This window comes from Corapipo altera, unplaced genomic scaffold (assembly GCF_003945725.1).
Source record: "Corapipo altera isolate COAL_440 unplaced genomic scaffold, ASM394572v1 359, whole genome shotgun sequence".
Taxonomy (NCBI): Eukaryota; Metazoa; Chordata; class Aves; order Passeriformes; family Pipridae; genus Corapipo; species Corapipo altera.
In genome coordinates, this window is record NW_020884948.1 from 2,716,694 (window position 1) to 2,737,353 (window position 20,660).

General features: G+C 40.4%; 1 protein-coding gene across 4 annotated transcripts in view; it reads right to left on the bottom strand.

The window, feature by feature from the left end:
- Positions 1-362: 362 nt before the first annotated feature.
- The window catches only part of NFATC1 (nuclear factor of activated T cells 1), a 128,710-nt gene continuing 108,412 nt past the window's right edge, over positions 363-20,660 (bottom strand). For all 4 annotated transcript variants that reach the window (XM_027662755.1, XM_027662753.1, XM_027662758.1 and 1 more), the window contains one exon: positions 363-2,299. In XM_027662755.1, the coding sequence (XP_027518556.1) occupies positions 2,297-2,299 (3 nt within the window). In that variant the 3' untranslated portion in view covers positions 363-2,296. The remainder of the gene's footprint in view (positions 2,300-20,660) is intronic.

Consider the following 20,660-nt stretch of genomic DNA (forward strand, 5'->3'; position numbering starts at 1 on the left):
TCCTGTATGGTTAAAGCCTCACCCAAGGTATTTATGTATATGAATAAAAAAAATGCTTTGGCATAACCAGAGATTCCTCCATGCACAATTTATTGACATTTCTGAAATACTGAGAGAATTAAATCTGAGGATTATATCATATATAATTTTCTCTTCTTGGCAGCAATGTCTTTAAATGCAGTGGAGAAATGAAGAAGAGTCTGTTGACAAGAGACTTTGCTTCCATTCTACTAGCAGAATGCAATCAGCTTCATAGAGAAGACATGGAGAGATAGATATATGTATATAATCTAAAAATGCTTATTTTTATGAGAAAGGAAGATTTTCCAAGATAACATAAAATGAACCACTCTAAGACTAGCTTCCAGCAAAACATGTTGCTTTATTAGTTCTATTTTCTAGCTACAAGTCAAGCTGACATCTGTCAAGCTTTTTAATTTTTCATATGGCAGTCTATAAGAAACGTTTCATGCAACGTCTACAATGCTAAATACAGGGTAAATAACTGGGATTAAACAAGTGAGGAATACAGACTATCGTAAGGACCAATAACAGCATATTATGTACATATAGCCATATTATATTCTCATGTCTTCACAGTAATGTGCAAATGTGACAAATATGGCTTTCGGTTTTTTCCCCCTAAAGAAAGTAAGACATAATTTTACAGAATAATGTTTTAAAATGCTTAGGAGGATTTCACTTTTTTGTGAAACCTGTTCAGTCTTCATTGCATCAGGGTTAAGGAGCCACCGCAGCTCGGGGGTGTAGTTCAGGTGTATTTCCAGGAGGGGGCACAGATTCCTAAGGCACAATATTAACGTTAAACATTTTTAATTTAAAGTCATGCTATTTTAGTTTAGTTTTGTTTTTATTTTTTTTTTGGTTATATGAAATAATAGGTTGCTACTAGTTATATAATAAGCAGTTGATTGTAAAAAATACAATGCTAAAGGCTACACTACATGCCTACCTGTAGCTCCAGAAATATTAGCTAATCTGAAAACACACTATACAGTGCCGCATATTAAACCTCGGTGGTTTTTTGGTAATATCCTTTTTCATACATGTAGCAGAGAGTTATAAGGCTTCTGCGGAATAATAACATTATAACTGAACAAATATTTTACACTCTTCCATAATGGTATTTACAGTTACTATAATTCATATTTCAACATTTGGTAAATAACAAGTATCTTGTATGCATTCTTCTTGCCTATCTAAAGTGCTTGCTTAAATGCGTGAGGAAAGAAAATGCATACCTGCTTTAGGTGCAACAAACCCTCAAAAAAAGTAGCTGAAATATCTGTTGTGGATTTGAAATGCATTCTCAGAAATTGAAATTATTGCTAAATTCAGTGCCCTTATCAGGCAATCATCTATATTATTTGTCATATATAAATATATGCATATATACTAGTATGTATGTACATGCATACACATTCATCTATCATGTAAAAGATAGATATCAATTTTTTGTCCATCAACCTTTTTTATTTTGTGCTATTCAACTCACTTGTGCTATGACAGAAGCTGGATAAAAATCAAAATCTTACCATGCTACTACTAACAACCCTATGATTCATTAGCACATAAGAAAGACAATATGCAAAAAAAAGCTGAGATGATGACGAATCAGGAGGCTTTTGAAATGCACTGAGAATAAGGCAATAGGCTGTACACTACAGCAGAGGAAAAGCTGAAGAAATTCTGGAATTCATAAACGTGTCTTACTGGAGTTGGGATTGCTCTCCCTACTCTGCTGCAGAGTCCTACTTTTTTTTCCAATATCACTCTCAGGAATTCAAGCTCTACAGTTTCTGCACCTACCAACACTTTTAATGGTAGCAAATTCAAAGCTTATTAAAAATGCCCTGATGCCACAACCTGGTAAAATAAGGCACTTCCAGGGCTGTATTCCAGCGGTGCCATGCCAAAAAGATCAGCACTGGGAAGAAGCTCTCAGATTTTGCTGAGTTTCCTAGTTTTGTCCCATGAAATGCGCCATCCTGGAGCGTACTCCCTCTTCTCTCTTTTGAGATGATTTTCTTTAAAAAAGCTGTTTCATCAGTTGAAGCTGAGGAGCTACTTCTTTGTAAGCAAGAGGTAAATCTTCAGTTCCAGACATTCGGTAAGGTGGAAGGTCAGAGTGGTACCAGGCAACGTCTTCATTTTATGTATCTCTCTACTTGAGCTGACACACCAGCCAAGTCAAAAGTCTGTATTTCATGCTAAGCCCATATTGAAAGCTATGAATGGACATTGGTACTGGAAAGGTCATTCCTTATAATTTCATTTACTGCAAAGAGAGAAGACAAGAGAAGAGGAATCAATTAACATCCCACTGCTGCAGGCAGGTCTCTTCAGTACACAGCCCCCCTGAACTCGCATTCGTTCCTTGACAGTTTCAGTACAGCTCTGAACAGTAAGTGTAACATCACGAGGTAGCTTGTACAGGCTGATCACAGTGCAAAACCAGCAGGATTAACCAAGGTTATTAACATGCTAAATACCATGTAAAACCAGCCATCACAAGAACAGCAGCATCCTGGATCCTTGATTGCATCAAACATTTCAAATCACTTACAGATAAAACATTTCATTTGCTCTAGAACTGGCTCAGAAATGTAAAACCAAGAGAACAACAGAAGATCTTAGAATTATCTACTCCTTCCATAAAAAGAGCCATTTGGAAAGTATGTTATCCATGGTAGGTACTGGTGGCAGAAAGCTGCCAATCACCGAACCTGGCTATGTACAGCTGCAATGCCTATATAGAATACAACTTCACATGCTGATTTTTTCCACCGTGGGTTGATTTAGGAAAAAAAAAAACAAAAGAAGAGAGGAAACTGCTGCATGCTTGCCCATTCCCTGGAGCTGGTTACATGTTTAAATATATACCCTCCTTTCGTGGTGACCAACACACGTGGACATGCACGCTTCACTTCTATCCACACAAACAGACAAGAGGGATAAACAAAACTCTCGGCAAGAGTCAGAGGAAAGAATAAACAAGGTCTGCTATCTCAGCATCAACCAGTCAGGCTGCATCTCCACTGATAAAGTGTTTTTTTCCTTATTCACAAGTTCTTCTTTCAATCTTTTCCCCCTCCCCCGAAGATCATCAAGCAATACAGTTTCCCACACTCCAATTATGTCCATGTGATTTTTGGCAGATGGACAGGAAATGACTGAACCTGGCAAAGGTCATCGACAGTGGACTACACAACATCCCTTTTATTTCCACTCCACCTCCCTACAGCAACTGCCACCACCTGATTTACACAGAGATAGACAAAATGCCATCACTGCTTCTGAGTTTCCCTAACACTGCTGGGAGTGGGAAACACATGCCCACGTCATGGAAGCACCATGGAAAAGCCCGCATTTTCCTTTCCTTGTGGGCTGCTGTTCACAGCAATCCAGATAACTTCATATGTTTACCGGAAAAGACCAAAGCCTGTCTAAAACCAACTTCCTGAACCAGCCAGTTGGGTTCTTTGGGTGTTGGGGTTTATGACTTGGTCAGTTTTTATGACTTGTTTTTTGGTTTTGTTTGTTGTTCTTGTTGTCATTTTGGTTTGGTTTTTTTTACATGCAGACCTATTGCCCATATGTAATTAGTAATTGTAGCACATGAATCAGTCAATTTGTGTTACAGGTCCTGGTCATCATAACCAAATATACCAATGGATATGCACACCATTCTTTGGAAAGGAAATATCAATTTCATCTGTAACTACCTATTTACAGAAGAAAACTAAGAGAAATGGAAATGAGCTGTGAAGACAAAGCAGTTCTTTCACTTGAGAGTGCCAAGGTGTTAATCTTCAATATTACCAAACAGCAAACACAAATTCAAGCAGCAAGTCCTGCACTGTGGCAAAGACTGCTCTGCATACATCCAAAACCAGCAAGAGTGCCATCCTATTCACTTGTGTCAAGACTTCGTACAGCTTTTGGGACTGAGTCTTTGCCTTCAACGCAAACAGCAGAGTTCTGTGGGATGATTCTTCCATGATGCTTTTGTAAAGACAGTTTCTGTGATAAACTTCTCAAAGCAATATTGAGTATGCAGCAAAACCACATAGCAACCTTGGTGTTGAATGTGACAATGAAAAAAATCCTCATGTGGGCCAGGCAGTGTCATAGCTTTGCTAAATTACCCTCAAAGTTTCTGTTACAGCAAATAAAATCAAGATACTAGCAAGGCTATTGTTGCTCTTTGTATAGTTGGTTAGTGCTTAGAAACATTAAATAATGAATCTTTATGGTGCTTCTGTAAAATGTGAACATAAATATCACCGGTATCTCATAGACGGGGACAGGGAAGTGGAAACATGAAGGACCTCCCCATCTCAGTCAGGATTAGCACTAAGGCATCTTGAATCTCAGACTAATGCTGAAACACGTGCTTGATTCTTTCAGTAAAACTTTCAAAAGCAAGAGCCTGCCCATGCTTTCCCCTATTAGAACATCTGGTAAAGATATTTTGGAAGCAACTTGATGACATGAGAGTCTAAGAGCCACAGGTTCATCTCCAAATCATCTTAGAAACTCACAGGCTGCCCTTTCCAATCACGCTAGGTACCCTCAGCTGATCCTCTGTCACTCAAGTGCTCTAGGACACATGACTTATCCTAGACATGATGTGACTTTTCCTTTCAGCTGAGAGCCCACCTGCCTTGGCTCAGGCCATGAGACCATGACACTCCTTCAGTCACACTCTCTCCAACTCTCAGCAGCCAAATCTGTCTGTCTCCAGCTGAAGTCACTTGTAATTTTGTTATCGACTTACACCGCTTTATTTCTTGTTTTTATTATATATATAATATATAAATATTATATATTATATATAATTTTTATTATATTTTATTATATTTATTTATTTAAAATACATTTCTATATTTTTTTATACACACACACACATATATAACTTTCTCAACAGGGGTGGATTTCTGCTACCTTGATGAGTAAGTCTGATATCCTGTAACAACATTTGACAGCTGTTCAACAACAGTCACTAGACAATGTCTGCATGGACTTGGGAGACAACAGAACCTCAACCCAAGCGTACCCATTGCCACTGGATCTCACAATCAAAAACACCAAGAGGACATTCAACATGTCTCTCATCCACAGTGGTACATATGGACAGCATGGCTCAGACATGGACCTCTTTATTTCACTGTTGCTTGTTCCCTTTTAGCCATCGCAACGTCAAAAATGCAAAAAATTCCCAATAATGCAGTGGAAAAAACCTGCAGAGAGGGACAAGGGTGCACGCAAAAGGCCCAGGTGGGGCAATACGTGATCTGGCAGCGCAGCCGATCTTGCAGAGAGCACTAAACGCAAGAGCTGAAAGGGGAAGTGTGCTGAGAGCGGGCTTTCCCTCACTGCCCACCAAGGCACCTGACGCTGGAAGGAAAACCCTCTGGTGGGTGGGAACAGGGGAAAACCAGGAGGCAAGTGCACATGAAGTGGGCTGGGTGATGCTTGCTGGGCTCAGCTAGAAGGATGCTCCCTGCCACCTCCAACTGCATGGTTCAGCACTCCCATGAAGGATCTCTCAACATTTTTTATTTTTAATTTCTGAAAATTTGCTTCTTTTAATACCCCAAAACATATTAATATTTTTCTTGCATGTTAGGAAATGTTTTATTTTGCATCAAATGGAATGTCTTGGAATGTTTTGTTTGACCCCAAGCTGATTTTTTTTTTCTTTTCTTTTCTTAGGAAAACATTAATATTCTTGTTGTAGGTTGACCCAAGATTGTCCTTCCCAACAGCAACTCAAACATTCTGTTACTGAAGTATGGTTCTGCTAATGCATCATCTTTGTGATGCCCATCCACACTAGTGTCAAAACTACCACAATGGCCAGTAGTCAGTTCTTTGGGAAAGAGCTTAGGAACCAGTACACCTCCAGTGATGCTTTCTCTGGTACACCTTTACTCTGCTGGGGGTCTTCGTGAGCCAGAGGAGGTCTGCATTCTTGTTTCTAGTGAACTTTGATGAACTTTCTTTCATGAAGTTTTCTAATAACCTTCTGAACTTGTTTTGGCCTTTAAGGTTTCCTATAGCAATGGCTTCCACAGTTTATGGGTGGAAAAAGTGGATGGTGGGAAAAGTATGGTGGTTTTTTTGTTTTAAATTTGTTTCTTGTTAATTTATTTTATGTGTCACGTGAATGAGCTGACTGTTCCCTGTTCACTATCTCCTTTGCCATCTATTCCACTCCTTCCCCTTGGTATCCTCAGGGCTCCACTTGGTCCTGTAGGACCACTGGAGAACTTCCCAGAGAAGCAAGATATACTGTTTGTGCAGATAAAAATAACTGGCATTTTTCTCTTAGTTTTCACATTTCTAACAAAATATTTATTATATAGTTAAGGAGATTCGGCTGTTTGCTGTCTTGAATGCTCAAGTTCTGACTTCTAAACCTGTTACTATTACAAGAAGATTGTGTGTGCTCCACAGAACAGCAGTATTCAATGCAAGCAGTATTTTGGCCTGGGTTTGAGTTTCATTCCTAAAGCAAATGCTGTTCTTTGACTCTGCTGCTGCTTGGATATGCATCCATTCATCTCTGTAGTACCATTCCAGGAGTAGCTGGGTTTTGAATAAGCACAGCATTCTTCAAAGGAAGGTTGCAAAGCCTCTACACTCATTTTTAAAACAACGTAACCTGAGTACTTGAAAAGACCCATTTTATAAACAGGACAGATGAGATCCAACTAATTACCTGGCTTGTTGTAGGCCCTACATACAGCTTAGCAGCAGATCTGGAATAGCATGCAAGATGTTTAATCTTCAATGCCTAGAGTAGCACAACACTTCCCTTACAGCAATAGGTTGATCCCTATCAGATCAAACAGCTGAGTACTAAAATTTGCAGTGCCTTTGTCATCAGATTTTTTTTTTCACTGTTTTTCTGCTGGCTTTGGGGTGGGAGGCCACTGTCGCTTTCATAGCTAACACCTACAGTTCCCCACAATGCCTTCTCTCAACTGGTATTTTCCATTGTCACGTTCAGCTTTTCCACTGACAGAAAAGTCAAAAAATAATAATGCTGAGAAATGCAGGTAACACGTGACCTCTCTACCTGTCAAGGCTTCTGAAAGAGGAACCTTTCCTTTGCTAAACAGCAGATGCCACTGTAGCAGGATGTGGTGAGCTGTTACACCACATTTTAGTTCAATAAGTAGGTTTTTTCTCCTTGTATTTAATTTTGCTTTGAAATGCCCTTGCAATGGAATCTTTTGCCTTACTAATTAGCAAAATCAGTGTCTTACCGATGCAACAGTTTGGGTTTCTGCACGGAACAGGACAACCAGATATATCTGAACAAATGTGGGTTCCATATATAGATGTGAACTTCATAGGAAATGGAATATTTTTAACATTTAGTGGCTGTACATGGATTCCATCAACTGGTAAAACTTTAAATTTCTGCAGATTTCGGCTTTTCTTGCATCCGACTACTAATATGGATAACAATGTGGCTTTATTATTTATATTTATTATTAATAAAATACCTGTTCTTCTAAGACAAAGTTCTGCCTTCCAACTCAGAGACTGATCCCTCTCAGATCAAAGAAATTACAAGGTCAGTGGTGCGGAGAGTAGGGAGAGGGCACATGCATGGGGTTTCTCCAACTGGGGAGCTTTTTGGGGATACAAATAAGAGAGATTGGAAGACTTCATACTCCTAAAGATGAATGTTACCAAGAGTCTGAAAAAATGGAATGTGGATGAAAACCATGGTCAAACCCACAACTGTAAAGAACTGAGTCTACAATTTTGTGGGGGAGTGATATCAATTTGAAAACATCCCATCTCTGTTCACTTTGTAAGCAGTAACATTAAGTCCCCAGTTTCTGGCTGGGTTAAGCTGCTGTCTCCTCACACATCACATACCAAAGGCTGTGGAAGTCAAAGAGCATCCTTCCAATGACTTCAATTCACTTCAACAGGGGCCCAGAAAGGCTGAGCAGCAGAACTCTGGGTTGTATTTACTGCTGCACCCCTTTACCACTGCATGCTTCTCTTCCGCAAGAGAGCTTTGTGGGTCTCCACTCTGTAAGGGGTGTGACAGAGCTGAAGCAAAAGGGTACTGAGAGGTTATGCACTGAGCTGACACCACGTGATTCACATGTCCCCTCTTCCCCTGTAAATAGCGATGGTTTCAGCTCAGTTCCTTCAGGATGGTTTTTGGTTTCCTTACCAATAGCAAGTGCCACATGGTATGTCCCAAGACATCAAGGCATTCAGGGTCACATCAAGTTTCTATCCACAGTTGACTAACCAACTTCATGTCCACCTGTGTCCGCTGGGGACCACTGCCTCTACCATGGAGCAGAACTGAAGACGGAGGTTGAGATGCCGTAACGCTCTCTTGACAAAAATGAACAAAAGCAACCTGCTCTGACTGGTTCACGTGGCTTGGAAAATACAAGTAATACCAGCTGCACCTTTCAAGCTACATGTGTGGAAAGCCTGTGGTAAACTATGCTCAGATTTGGCCGTGTCCGGGCAATAACGCTTCATCTTTCAGATAAGTGTAACTGCTCAAGCAGTGCAGTGCCATGCTTGGATACTCTGTTTGGACCATGTTTGACATTGGTCAGACTGCACACCTTCTGTGTCACAACCTCCAGAAGGTTTGTGGAAGCTTTGAGCAACCTCCAGAAAGAGTAGCAGTCCTGAAAGCAAAACTGCCTCGGTTTGGTTCATCATTTTTGCCTTCCGGCAGAATTCACTAGCTCAGGTCAAGACTTACATGGGTACAACTACAGTGATATCCAGGTCAGGGATCTTGCCACATAGCTTATTACACAGCGTGGATGTACCCACAAGTGCTCTAAATTTCTGCTGTCACTATTCAACATATGAACAGAGACAGGGACACAGAGCTCTGGAGCGAGCATATGAGTTTGATGCTGAATCCATGCTACCTGTGGTAATGCTTTGTAGCATGATGTTCACTTTGCTGTCTATAATTACTGCCCTGAGACTTCTTCACCAGCTATGATGAAGAAGAGCCTTGCTCCATCAGGCTCTTGTATGCACTTCATTTCAGATGAAATGCCACGTATTAGCCTCACTGAAGAGGAATTCAAAGTTGCAAGTGAATGCAGAGGAAGCAGAACAGGAAGAAAAAAAATGTTTTTCTTATCTCCATGGTCAGATTTTATTTTAAGAGAAAAATTACTAAATATAGACACATATAGAGCAAGTAAAGAAATTAGGTTCCTGGTATAAACTCCATCCCATGATTAAAATTCTACAGTTTTTATCAGGGTATCTACTTCCTCACTATTAATAGGCATCATTCCTTTCTAACATATAAAAACTGCAACAAGCAACATAGAATTATGACTCAAATAACTGAAAAAAGTAGAGTTGTCTTTTTCAAAGCTAGTAAGTATTGTCCTATGAGTAAGATAAAACATCAGAAAATGGTGATACAAATTCCTGAGGTGCCAGACTGTAATGCAAAACTATAGATTGCATTAAAGCTTACTGAATTAAAAACCAAACAAAACAAGTCTCATGAAGCAATGGAAAATGTAACTTCACATGTTGCATAAAGAAGTCAGATCTTGTATTACCTCAGGTATCCTGGATGTGTTTAAACCTTAAACTTATTTTTGTCTGTTTAATCATAATAAGCCACCAACACAGGGCATGCTATTTTTGGAGACAGAGAATAGGACAGTGGAGCAAGTGAGTGACAACAACTAGCAGGTTTTAATAAAACATGATCCTCCCATAAGAACGTCGGCTTGGCGCGATGGATGGTATTGTTGTGCATGACAGCCATTAACATGGAGTCATTTTCCTACCTGCTTTACCCTCTGCCTTATTTAGCTCAATAACCCCAACTAACCCAAAATCTCCCACGGCGGCTGTGCTGAGGAGGGCTAATGGGAAAGGTTCCTTGAAGTGTGATGACAGCACTGTGCAGCAGCTATTTAACTGGGGCTCTTGACTAGGTGCCCAGACTAAATGAGTCCCATCCTATCACTCCAAAACTCCTGGGTTTGGATTTTTTTTATCCTTCCCATATGTAGCCCTGGAAAAGCCCCGTGCCTCTTGCTCTGCAAAGACTTAGGGATGAATTCCCTGGCTGCTTGAAATTAATGCAGGAAATCAGCAGAGCCACAGTGATTTCCAACACACTGGGGTCTAAACTTTAGCTTGTTTCTACCCTCAATCTGAGAGTGGCTGCACTGAACCTGATTTACCCTTTTTACCAAAGAATCAGAGAGTCAAAAGGAATTTAAAGCACTGAGGCCAACCTTGCCTGGAGCGACAGGGATTTGGGCTGCGCAGAGGCTGCAGGATCTGCCCTGGTATGATGCAAGCCACATTTGACACACGCATACACATACGTGTGAGGATAAGGCTGGGCAAAGGACAAATAAAACACATTTTAACCAAAATGATGTGTTTACGTTCTTAAGAGCATCTGTAAGGGAAACAAAACAGACATATTTTATGTTTTACACAAAATTTCCACATGACAGACAAACTACACAAATGTTACCTAAGGCAGCCAAAACCTGAGGTCAGCACTGCTGGAAGCTTTGTGGGCACCAGTCAGGAAGGAGTAAGGAAGACCACGCACCACTGCTTTACCAGAGACACCAGAAATCTGCCTCTGCCATAAGCACTACAGTAATGCAAATTGATGCGGGTTAAGAGTTCTACTTTTCAGCCTAATGACCAACAGTGAAATAGTACTGTCAAACCCCGGTACTCAGAATGTATGAATTATGCCCTGAAGCATGATGAGACTGGATTCAAAACTGAAATAAATTTAAAGCAATTCTGCATTTGCCTATATTTTAGCCTCCAAATGTCTCTGGCAGCATTTATTAAATCCTGAATATAACCAAAATGAAACTTCCTCTTTTTCCTTTTTACTCTCATATTCCTGATCCCATCCCTCAAGGTTTGCTGTACCTCACAACCAGTAGTCAGCTACAGGATGGACAACACTTGAGACATGAGGGCCTCAAAGCATCCTATGGTTAGAAGAACAAGGTTAAAGCCAATATGATGACCCCAAGGGCTGGCAGCTCCCAATGTTTACAGGCAGTGAATGGGAGAGGGGAGTAAATCTGGACCATGTTGCAAAGCTCTGAGCCTGACACTGAAGGCTGCTACTTGGAGACTTCATACCCTGCCAAAGGAGCATCCCATGTGTACACATCCAGCCAAGCACCAGTGATTTCTGTGGGCAGCTGACACCAACCTTTAGCATCTCACACAGCAATCTGTATCAGGCCAGGCCTTCCACATAACACAGGAAGGGTTTTCTCCACATGCTGGAAAAGTGACAGATTAGCTTTAGAAAAAAAAATATTCTGGGGGTACAGGAGGGAAGAAAACAGAGCAAGGGAGGGTCCATAATCTCCATAGCATACTGATTTCAGAGTTTAAAAAACAGCCAAATGAGACTGAATTTCTTTATCGATTATACAATTATTAATCTTTTTAGGAGCTTTTCCAACATTGCACATAATGAGCAATTCATCAAAGTATATTAGGTGCCACAGAAGTTGCATTCAATATAAAGGGGTCATTAAGTTTCTTGTAATTGCACATTACTGAAGCTTTCGTTAGTTCTAAATCAAATCAATAGGATGTGCACGTATGCTCTTTAATTGACTTTATGTAATAATAGTGTGGCCCCTAGTGATCATCTGGAATCCTCCAAAATGAGCCACCTTGCACTGCTGTTCATAAAAAAACAGCTTGTGTGCAGCTGGGCATATCAAATAAAGCAATGGAATAATGAATAGGGGAAAGAAAAAAAGCACCTTGGGTCACACTGCAGTATTTGCTGAGTGCTCTTTTCTTTCCATGACAGAGAACAGCCAAGTGACTCAACTCTTCTTCTACTCAACCAGCTTCAAAGTCTGATGGACTTTAGCAGGAGTAACGTGGTCTCAACACTGGAAGTGGAAGTGTCACGGAAACAAGGTTAAAACAGGTTCTATCTGATTGGAGCAAGAAGGGTTTGGTTTTGGTTTAGTGGTGTTTTTTTTTTTAAATGGACCCTACTTGCCCTATTATCATCACCATCATCAACACCTCTTTCCTTTATAAACCTTTTCATCAGCAAAGTGTGTGCTAAACAAAAAAAAATCAGTGCTATTATTCACATCACCTAGCAAAGAGGGCACTGAAGCAGGAACAACACTAGGACACTGTTGCCTATACCAAAGAATATGTGCCTATGAGCTGCTTCAGGAAGCGACCACTTTTGGGCCACATCCACACCTAGGCTGTGGTGAAGGCTGAGCCTTGTTTGGTAACCTCTAATTCATAGGGGTTTTGCTCAGGTAAAAAAATGATGGTCATAAGATGACTCAGTGAGTGGCCGCATGCTGCTGGATGGAAGACAAAGGCTAGGTGGAGCTAATAAAATTTTTATGTGTTTGATAAGGGAAAAGAAATCCACCTATGAGCTTGCTGGGGACTAGGCTGGGAAAGGTCACACTAGCTGGAGGAAATCCTTAGGTGATGGAACACAGCCGCTAATCTTCAGCAGTGGGCACAGATGAAGGGCTGGCTCTGGGAATCTGAACTGGCAGCTGCAAACAGCCTGCAAAAAACCAGATGCAATTAAAAAAATCATGCAATAAATTTGCTTGTGGCATGATAACCTGGTCACCACCATAATGTGAGCTGCACGTAATGCCACAGGAGTTCATTTTAACCATGGCAGCATCTGTTGCTTGGAAGAACACTGCAGTTCAAAGAGGAATGCATGTCCTCTCTGCCACAGCTCCTTGGACAAGAGCACTGGCAGTGGTTAATGACATTCTTGCATTGGTTTTGCACCACACTAACTAGGTAAAGACCTTTTCATAACACAACTCTCATCCAGTTTGGCTGGGAAGGTTTGAACCAAAGGCTGATTTACTGGACTCACACTGGAGACATACCAATGCAACCTGGGCCATGGTGGGGAAACCACCAGGTGGGTGTTAGTAGGTGCTGTAACCAGTGCAGAGATGTGGTTGTGAAAGCCACTGTGTCCAGACAGTTGCTGGACTCCAGTACTCCTCAGATGCTAAAATCGCCTATAGCAAGCATCTCAAATTATAGCAGCTGGAAGAATACTCTTATTTGTACATGGTCCCAGTGCGACAGAGCTGCAAACACAGCAAAATGTCTCTTCCTCTTTTCCACTCTCCACTCTCCCACATGCTGTGTCTAGCTGCAGAACAGCTCAAGCTTAGGCTGGACTGACAGAACAATGTCAACAGTAAAACACCAGATACAGTTGCAAAAATTCAGTAAGAATCACAGCCAGGTTCTCAGGGAAGACAAAACCTTCCTCCTTGCAGCTCAGTGTTTGACACAAGAACCCTGCTGAAGCTCAGCGCTCTTGACTAGAGAGGAAATTTATTCCACCTCAAGAATGAAGCCTGTAAACCTGCTGCCAGCACTAGAGAACAAGGAAAAAGGCACTTGAGAGCAGGCATGCAACACTCATCTCTCAAACACACTTAAGGACCTGAAATTTTATTCAAAATGTTTGCATTACACTTCCCAAACAACCACTTGCAATGTGCAACAGGCTTCTTTTCTGCCTCTTTTGAGTACCTGGACTCCAAATCCCTTGCTTCTCAATAGCTGAGAAATGATAGGGTGCTTCCATGGCCCAGACTGCGAATCTTGCAGCACATCCAAACTCTAGTACGAGTTGTCCTGGACTTTTGAGAGGTGCTCTGGGCAACAAAATGAGTGGAAGAACTTTAACAGTAATTCAAGAAGAGCTTTAAAAAATTTATTAATGCTACAATGAAGAAAAATGGTTGCTTATATGAGATTCAGCCAGGTCAAGTCGACCAATTCAGACCAGGAGATGAATGCATGGAACCCAACACAAGGAGCTTTGGAAAATCCACACAACTACACATTGCTTGAAGGGGCAGGCAGCTCCCTACTGCCTGGGGAGATCAGCCAGAACATGCAGACCCCAAGACCTAGCTGTGGGCATGCAGATGTGCAATATCCTGCTCTATCTTCAGAAGCATCCTTGTGACAGGAGCAACCCAGCAAGGGTCAGCTCTTGCTGAAGATCCTGTCAGAGTCTTGCTGAAGACCCCGTAAACCCAATGCTTTTCAGTCTGAGGCTTTAGGGACATCAAAGACATTCCAATGATGGGATAAAAGAAAAAAACAAAGGTTTTGATGAAAGGCTGTGCAAGTTGATTGTTGTTTGCTCCACACAACAGCCCTTCTTGTGCAACCACACCTTCTGTAAAACATAGTTCCACGAAACAAATTATTATCTCCAGTAGCTTCCGTCTACACAAATTTTTGAAATACTTTCATTCCAAACTGTTTTATGAGGAAACATTAAAAAGAATGGAAACCTGGCAATTAATCAGATGGAAACCTTTGTTTCCACTTTACAGAATAGGAAAAAAAGAAGAGTGAATTATAAAAAGAATACCCAACATTAACACTGAGTAGGGAAATGAAAGATAAGAAGAGGCCAGGAACTGGGAACACTGGTGCGCTGCATGCATTTACCTGCATTTGGACGTGGTTCTAAAGGGTGGGTCAGATCTGTGTTTGCCATTCTCGTTCAAACCCACATAAACACCTAGCTAGGAGCTGGGTTTTGACAGATGAAAATTCTATTTTCTTTAAAAGTCACAAAATAAAAACCTTGAAAATTTTTTTTGAAGTATGGATGAAAGTCTCTCCTGGTCAAGACACAGAGCAAATATTTACAGGTGCTGGGGAGACACCATTTCCTCTCTTTAGGCTTCAACCCAGTGTCTGCTACATAATTTCATCCATTCAATGAATTTTTTTTTCCAGACATCTGCCAAGAGGAAATAACTTTGCTGTATTGGGAGTCTGGGAATCCTAGAAAACAATCTTAAATCCATAAAATAATTGAAGTGCAGTTTTACTGAGCTGTTCAGTTCGATTCTGATTTTTACTACAATGTCAACAAGAGTTTAATTTGTTTTAAAGTTTAGGTTCTTAAATCTGAGTGATATACGGTAGTTTACAGCTTGCTGGCAACAGCTACTGTGGAAAAAAAAATGAAAAGTGCATATAAAGGCAGTTCTAAGTTTGACATTGTGAAAGCAGGGAGCAGTGCCAAGAGCAGCAAACAGCATGGCTTTCCCAATCCTGGCTGGCTTTAGGGACTGCTTGCTATTGACATCAGTCGCTATGGGATACATTTCCCTGCTCTAACAAATCTCATCTGGAGCCTGTAATTAAAAAAGAAATGTCTCAAAGTGTAATTTCTTTCCCTAAAACATTTACAGATGTTAACTAGATTGCTAAGAGTGTGAGATGTCTGTGGGCGAACATCTTCCTCCTTATCTGCTGTGTCAAAGAGGAAGATTTCTTTACTAAAACCAATTCTAAAGGTAGTAGCTTTGCTGTGTACATCTTTGTGTATGGGGATGGTGGTGTTTTTTTTCTAAACTGCTTGCCAAACTGAAAGGTTTGGAGGTGTTTTTATAATTTCTTATTTTTATCTTTTCTTTCAGAAGTCACCTCCAGAGTCAGTCTGATTTAAAAAGTACTCAAAGGGACTAAAAATGTCTTTCCTGAGCAGACTAAGAAGTATCCCATCTGAGCTGTAAAATTATAATAAAAATAATAGTCGTAGTAAAAAAAATAATAATAATAGTAGTAGTGATGTAAGTTTCCTGCTCCAGTGACTTTCCACCAGTGTCTTTGGCTGGCATCCTTTGCTAAGTGCTGCTAAAAGCATTTACAGGAGCCGCCGGACGACCAGGGAAGCTGATCTGCTTTAGGTGTACACCAGACATGAGAGGGGAGAACGTGACAAAGGGATGGGTTTTTAGAAAAGCATGTCCCTTGGGAGACAAAAAGAAGCTTTCTCGGCTGTTGAGAGAAGGTGCTGGCCCCAGCTGTGCCTTGCCAGCAGCATGGAACACTGCTCCCAGCCAAGCACTCCCTGTCCACATGGCCATGTCGAGCAACTCCCCAGTACCCTGCAGGAGGTGATGGCTGAAACTCTCCTTCCTGACACATACAGCCCAGGGCCCTTCCCTCCGCCAACACCCTCTCTCTCCCTTTTCATTCTCTTTTTTTTCAACCAGCTTTGATTGGAGCCAGAGCCTGGAGTAAATCAGAGGAATTTCTAGATTTTTCTGAGTGCTGCGAGCTCTTGCTGTTTTCCGGTACCTACTTCCTGCCATATCTAAAATAACAGCAGCTGCAGGGCCCTGATAGAGAAGAGCTCCAGGGGAGAAATTCTCACAAATGGGGTGGGAAAGAAAAAAAAAAAAATAAAAAAAAGACAGTTATTAGGGAGACGATAACACATAGAGCCAGCATCAGATTCATTGTTGGAGTTGATAGCACCACAGGCTGTGGATGTTGTTGTCAGAAGAAAACAAATCCTGTAAAATGGCCATGAGAATGATAAGTCTCCATGTTTGCTGGGATAACAGAAGTAGCTTTACAGTACTTGTCCTATTGTATGGAGTATCGTGCCTCGATTAGCTAATGTCTCCGAGGGCCAGATAAGCAACGACGAATGTTCTGACCTAGAAGCTTTCATGCTTTCTCTTTGTCATGGCTATCTATGGAGAGCTGCAACAGAAATCTTTGCACACATATAGAAGGTCTACTCTTTGGAGAAAAACATCACAGAGAGTGGAAAATTGTTGAATTACCTTGTTTTCTGTGGAGAACGTATGGTGCGGTGTTGTCATTGTCTCATTACAGACCACACAAGTACAGCAACTCAAGACTTCCAAAATGGACATGGTGCATTCACACAAAATATGCTTATGTGCAAGAACACATTGAGATCTCTTTGAGATTCCTTGAAACTAACACAAATATTGCTTTAAATATCAGCACACCCCAACAACCAAAGCGAGGGTTCTTAAAACGCCACCAGTCAGTCACACTACTTGTACAGTACAGGCAGTATTTCAGATTATTGTATGTGCCATTAACCTTAACATAATAATGTAATAGAATCTTCCACAGTTACTTTGGGAACTATAAATTGTGTCTGCATCAACTTTTGGGCCCTGAAATTTCCACCCAATATTAGAGATTTTCATGTATTATTTGTTTTCAACATAGGACTTTTTCAAAGAACATTAAGTGATTGTGAGATGAAGGTTATCATGATTGTGAGTTGGAGCCTGATCTGAAGAGCACAGAAGGCAACAGAAGAATTCATACTCGCTTCAATGGGCTTTGCATCAAGTTCTTGTGAAACACAGGCAGATACGTAAAAGTGGTCTACAAATGCACAGTGTACTGATGACTTGACAGAAAAAAATCAGTCACTGCATTGTAAACATCCTATTTTGCTCATTATTCCCAAAAGATCATTTGAAATGTTTTAATGTTGACATGCAAAAAAAGGCAAATAGATCTGTTCTCTTATTTTGCCTGAATTTTGGAGCACGCAAGACTTCTCTGATGTCAGCAGCTTCTTATTTCGATCACTCAAAGAGGACAAGCATATTTCTGTGTTTACTTCAGTGTGTTGATTTGAGTGCATATGCATGTGAGTGCACTTTGATCCTAGAACTCCATCACCTTTCTAGGGAATAGTGGAAAACCATACACAGGGGTTTAGTAGCAGCATGTGGTTTTTCTTTTCTAGATTTTAAACCGTTTCTGTAGGCCTAAAAATCCTCCCTTTGCTTCAGTACACAGCTTAGGAGCCAATTTTTAATTGTTAAAACAAGATCATGTTAAGCTACTTGGTTCTTCATATCCCCAAAAGAGGCTCCTTAAAACACGAACCATTTTTGGTTCATATTCAGGTGATTACACAAATTGACCAAGTTTAGATAGACTAGACAATATTCTAGTCTAAACTCATAAAACCAAAACTAATTAAAACAATTTTTTCACCAAAAAAATCACCCTTGACAATACAAAGAGAGTGAATTTGTATTCCTGCAAAAGTAGAAGTAGTTAGAAAACATGAGGTATTGTCTAATCTCGTTTTAAGCACTGTTATGGCTGTGCTGACATATGCTCATGGAGTAGTACATTTATGGTAAACTGGTAAAGGAATTTGGGAGTAGGATTAATGAACTTTCCTTTCACACTAGACTAGATCAGATCTCAGAAGGAGATCAAACTGCCATAATTCCCAGCTTTTGTACAAGAAAGGCGAGCATAGTGAAGGTCAGAGACAGACTAAAGTGCAGCATGGCAATTATTTACTGACATGAGACTGGAAAGAATATCACATGGAGCACAACTTGGACTTCAGACATGTAGGAAAGAATGGTTCATTTTATGCCACTAATCATAGCCAGGGATTAAGATATTTTGGAAAAGCCCTATAATTTCTCATTCTGCAAACCAGGATTTCATTACTGGTAAATCAGGAAATTTATGAAGTCCATTCATACAAATTAATTTCCTTTCCTGATTTCCATTGGCATGTGAGATACAGATACATAATAGAAATAAAAGTCTGTAAAGGAAAAGATACACAGAAACATCTGTTAGCACTTAGAAGTGGGGTAATCTCAAGGAAGGGTGTAGCTAGAAGGATCATCACTGCAGTTAGTACATTCACTCTTAAATAAATTGGTTTTGGGTATGAACAGGTAGAAATCAGTGCAGTTGCACTACATCTAGATAGATCTATATTGACTTACTCTAGTTGTCTCTATCAAGAATAACCTCAAGGTCTCCCACCCTAAGATTTTTGTTGTGCAGTAACAGTGTAAAATCTAGATGTCTTTCCCATATTATGAGGAATATTCCCACCTCAACAACTTAACAAAGAATTCTTACAGTCATTTTAGTGTCACAAGTTATGGGGGTTTCCCCCTTCAGCGGTGCTTCCCCTTGATGAAAGTTTTTCATATGAAATGTAAATCTCTCTTCAGACAACTTTCTGAACACTGACATTTTTCCAAAAATAGGCACAAGGAGGTGGTGGCCATATCCCTCAGGGGACCATGCACGACAGAAAGCATGATACAGCCTCATCTGGCATCACAAGCATCTGCCAGCTCCTCCCTGAAACGAGGTCTTGACTAACAGTAAAGAAATTGTGTTGGTCATTGTAGAAATCTAGATTTCATCATCAGAGAAACCATAAATATAGCCATGAAATATTAGGTATACATCTGGCTGGTTTCTGGCTGGCTGACCAAACATTTTCAGGGTCACAACACCTAACATGAGACATAAAAAGTCCTCTATCTGACCACCTTCCTCACTAAAATAAAGACAGACAGCAAGTTTGCTTCAAATTTCAAAACCAGATTATTTTTTCCGAATATTCACCTAACAACCAAAGAAATGGTCCACCCATCTGTAGATTTCTTGGCAGGAAATCTGGCATCTCTACCAAAGTCTGCTCACTTTTTGTACTCTCCTCTGTGCTGAGTGTTGAATCCAAAATATTCCTTATAATAACAAAGTGTACCCCACAGTTTGCTCATGGTACTGTTATGCAAGGCCTTGGTTCCGACAAACTAGTTCATGGGAGCAGAAGGTGCTCTGGTTTAAGATGGTGATATTCCCTGTAACAGAATTCAGTGGAAGGGAATGAATTAGGGAGGAGTTTTCTCTTTTACTTTAGCAAAGGATTTTTTTTTCAAAAGTGATTTTGGTCTGGAAACACTTAAAATTTTTGATGAGACACCATTCAGTCCAGGTGCTTTTCCTAAGATAATATTAAATATAGCTTCGGAAACTTCAGCAGATGTTCCAATTTCTCCTAGTTCAAAATTTTTTTTCTATTACTCTGCCTTTATGTAAATAGCTGACTCTAATTGATTCTTTAATACAGTGATTCATAATCTGTTGTGAATCTTCTGTTAATTTACTTGCAAGTCTGTTAATATTTCCCCTGGTTCAACACATCCTGTTTTAGAACATCCATCAAAGTTGATGGGAAAAATTTTCATGGCATTTGGTTCATATCCTAAGTGTAACATGAATGCCATCTTTTGAGAGTTGCAAAGTAAAGGGATTTCCTGTTTTATTCTTCAATAGTATAACCTTGAAAGTGAGCTTTTACAAAGCCTCCTCTGCCTTGTCAAGGTCTGATCACTTCTACTCCTTCTAGCACTACTTTTTCCGGGCAGTTTCCAACTGAGGAAAAGTCAATGGATAATACACTCTTATTTTTCTCATTTTTACTGAATGCCCTCTTACACTGTGAGTCTTAAAACTGATATGAAAATTTCTCAGGAAGTTCAGGTGATGGGACTGTATTTATTTAGAGAGCACTTCCCACCCCCTTAATTTCCACCATATTTCTGAGGGTTTTTTGGGCTCCCTAGAGGAGCTTTCTCCACCCGGTGGTACCACTGAAGCCCTTTCTTCGACCCTTAGAGAACTTGTCAATACAACACAGAAATAAGTTATGGGGTTATTTGAGGCCCCAACGGAGCTGGGCCACCAAAACTTCCCATCTGCAGGCAATGCAGCCACCTCACTGCAGATCGATACCGACAGACGGGCTCCTCTACACTCTCTCTTCATATCTACATAAATTTAATGATCACATTGCTCATTTCACAATCTCATCTAATTTTTCTCTATATTTAAATTATTTTGGGGCAAAGTGAGGTATTCTTTAGGCACATTTTTCCATGGCAGTCAAATCCTGGGCTATTACTAATAAT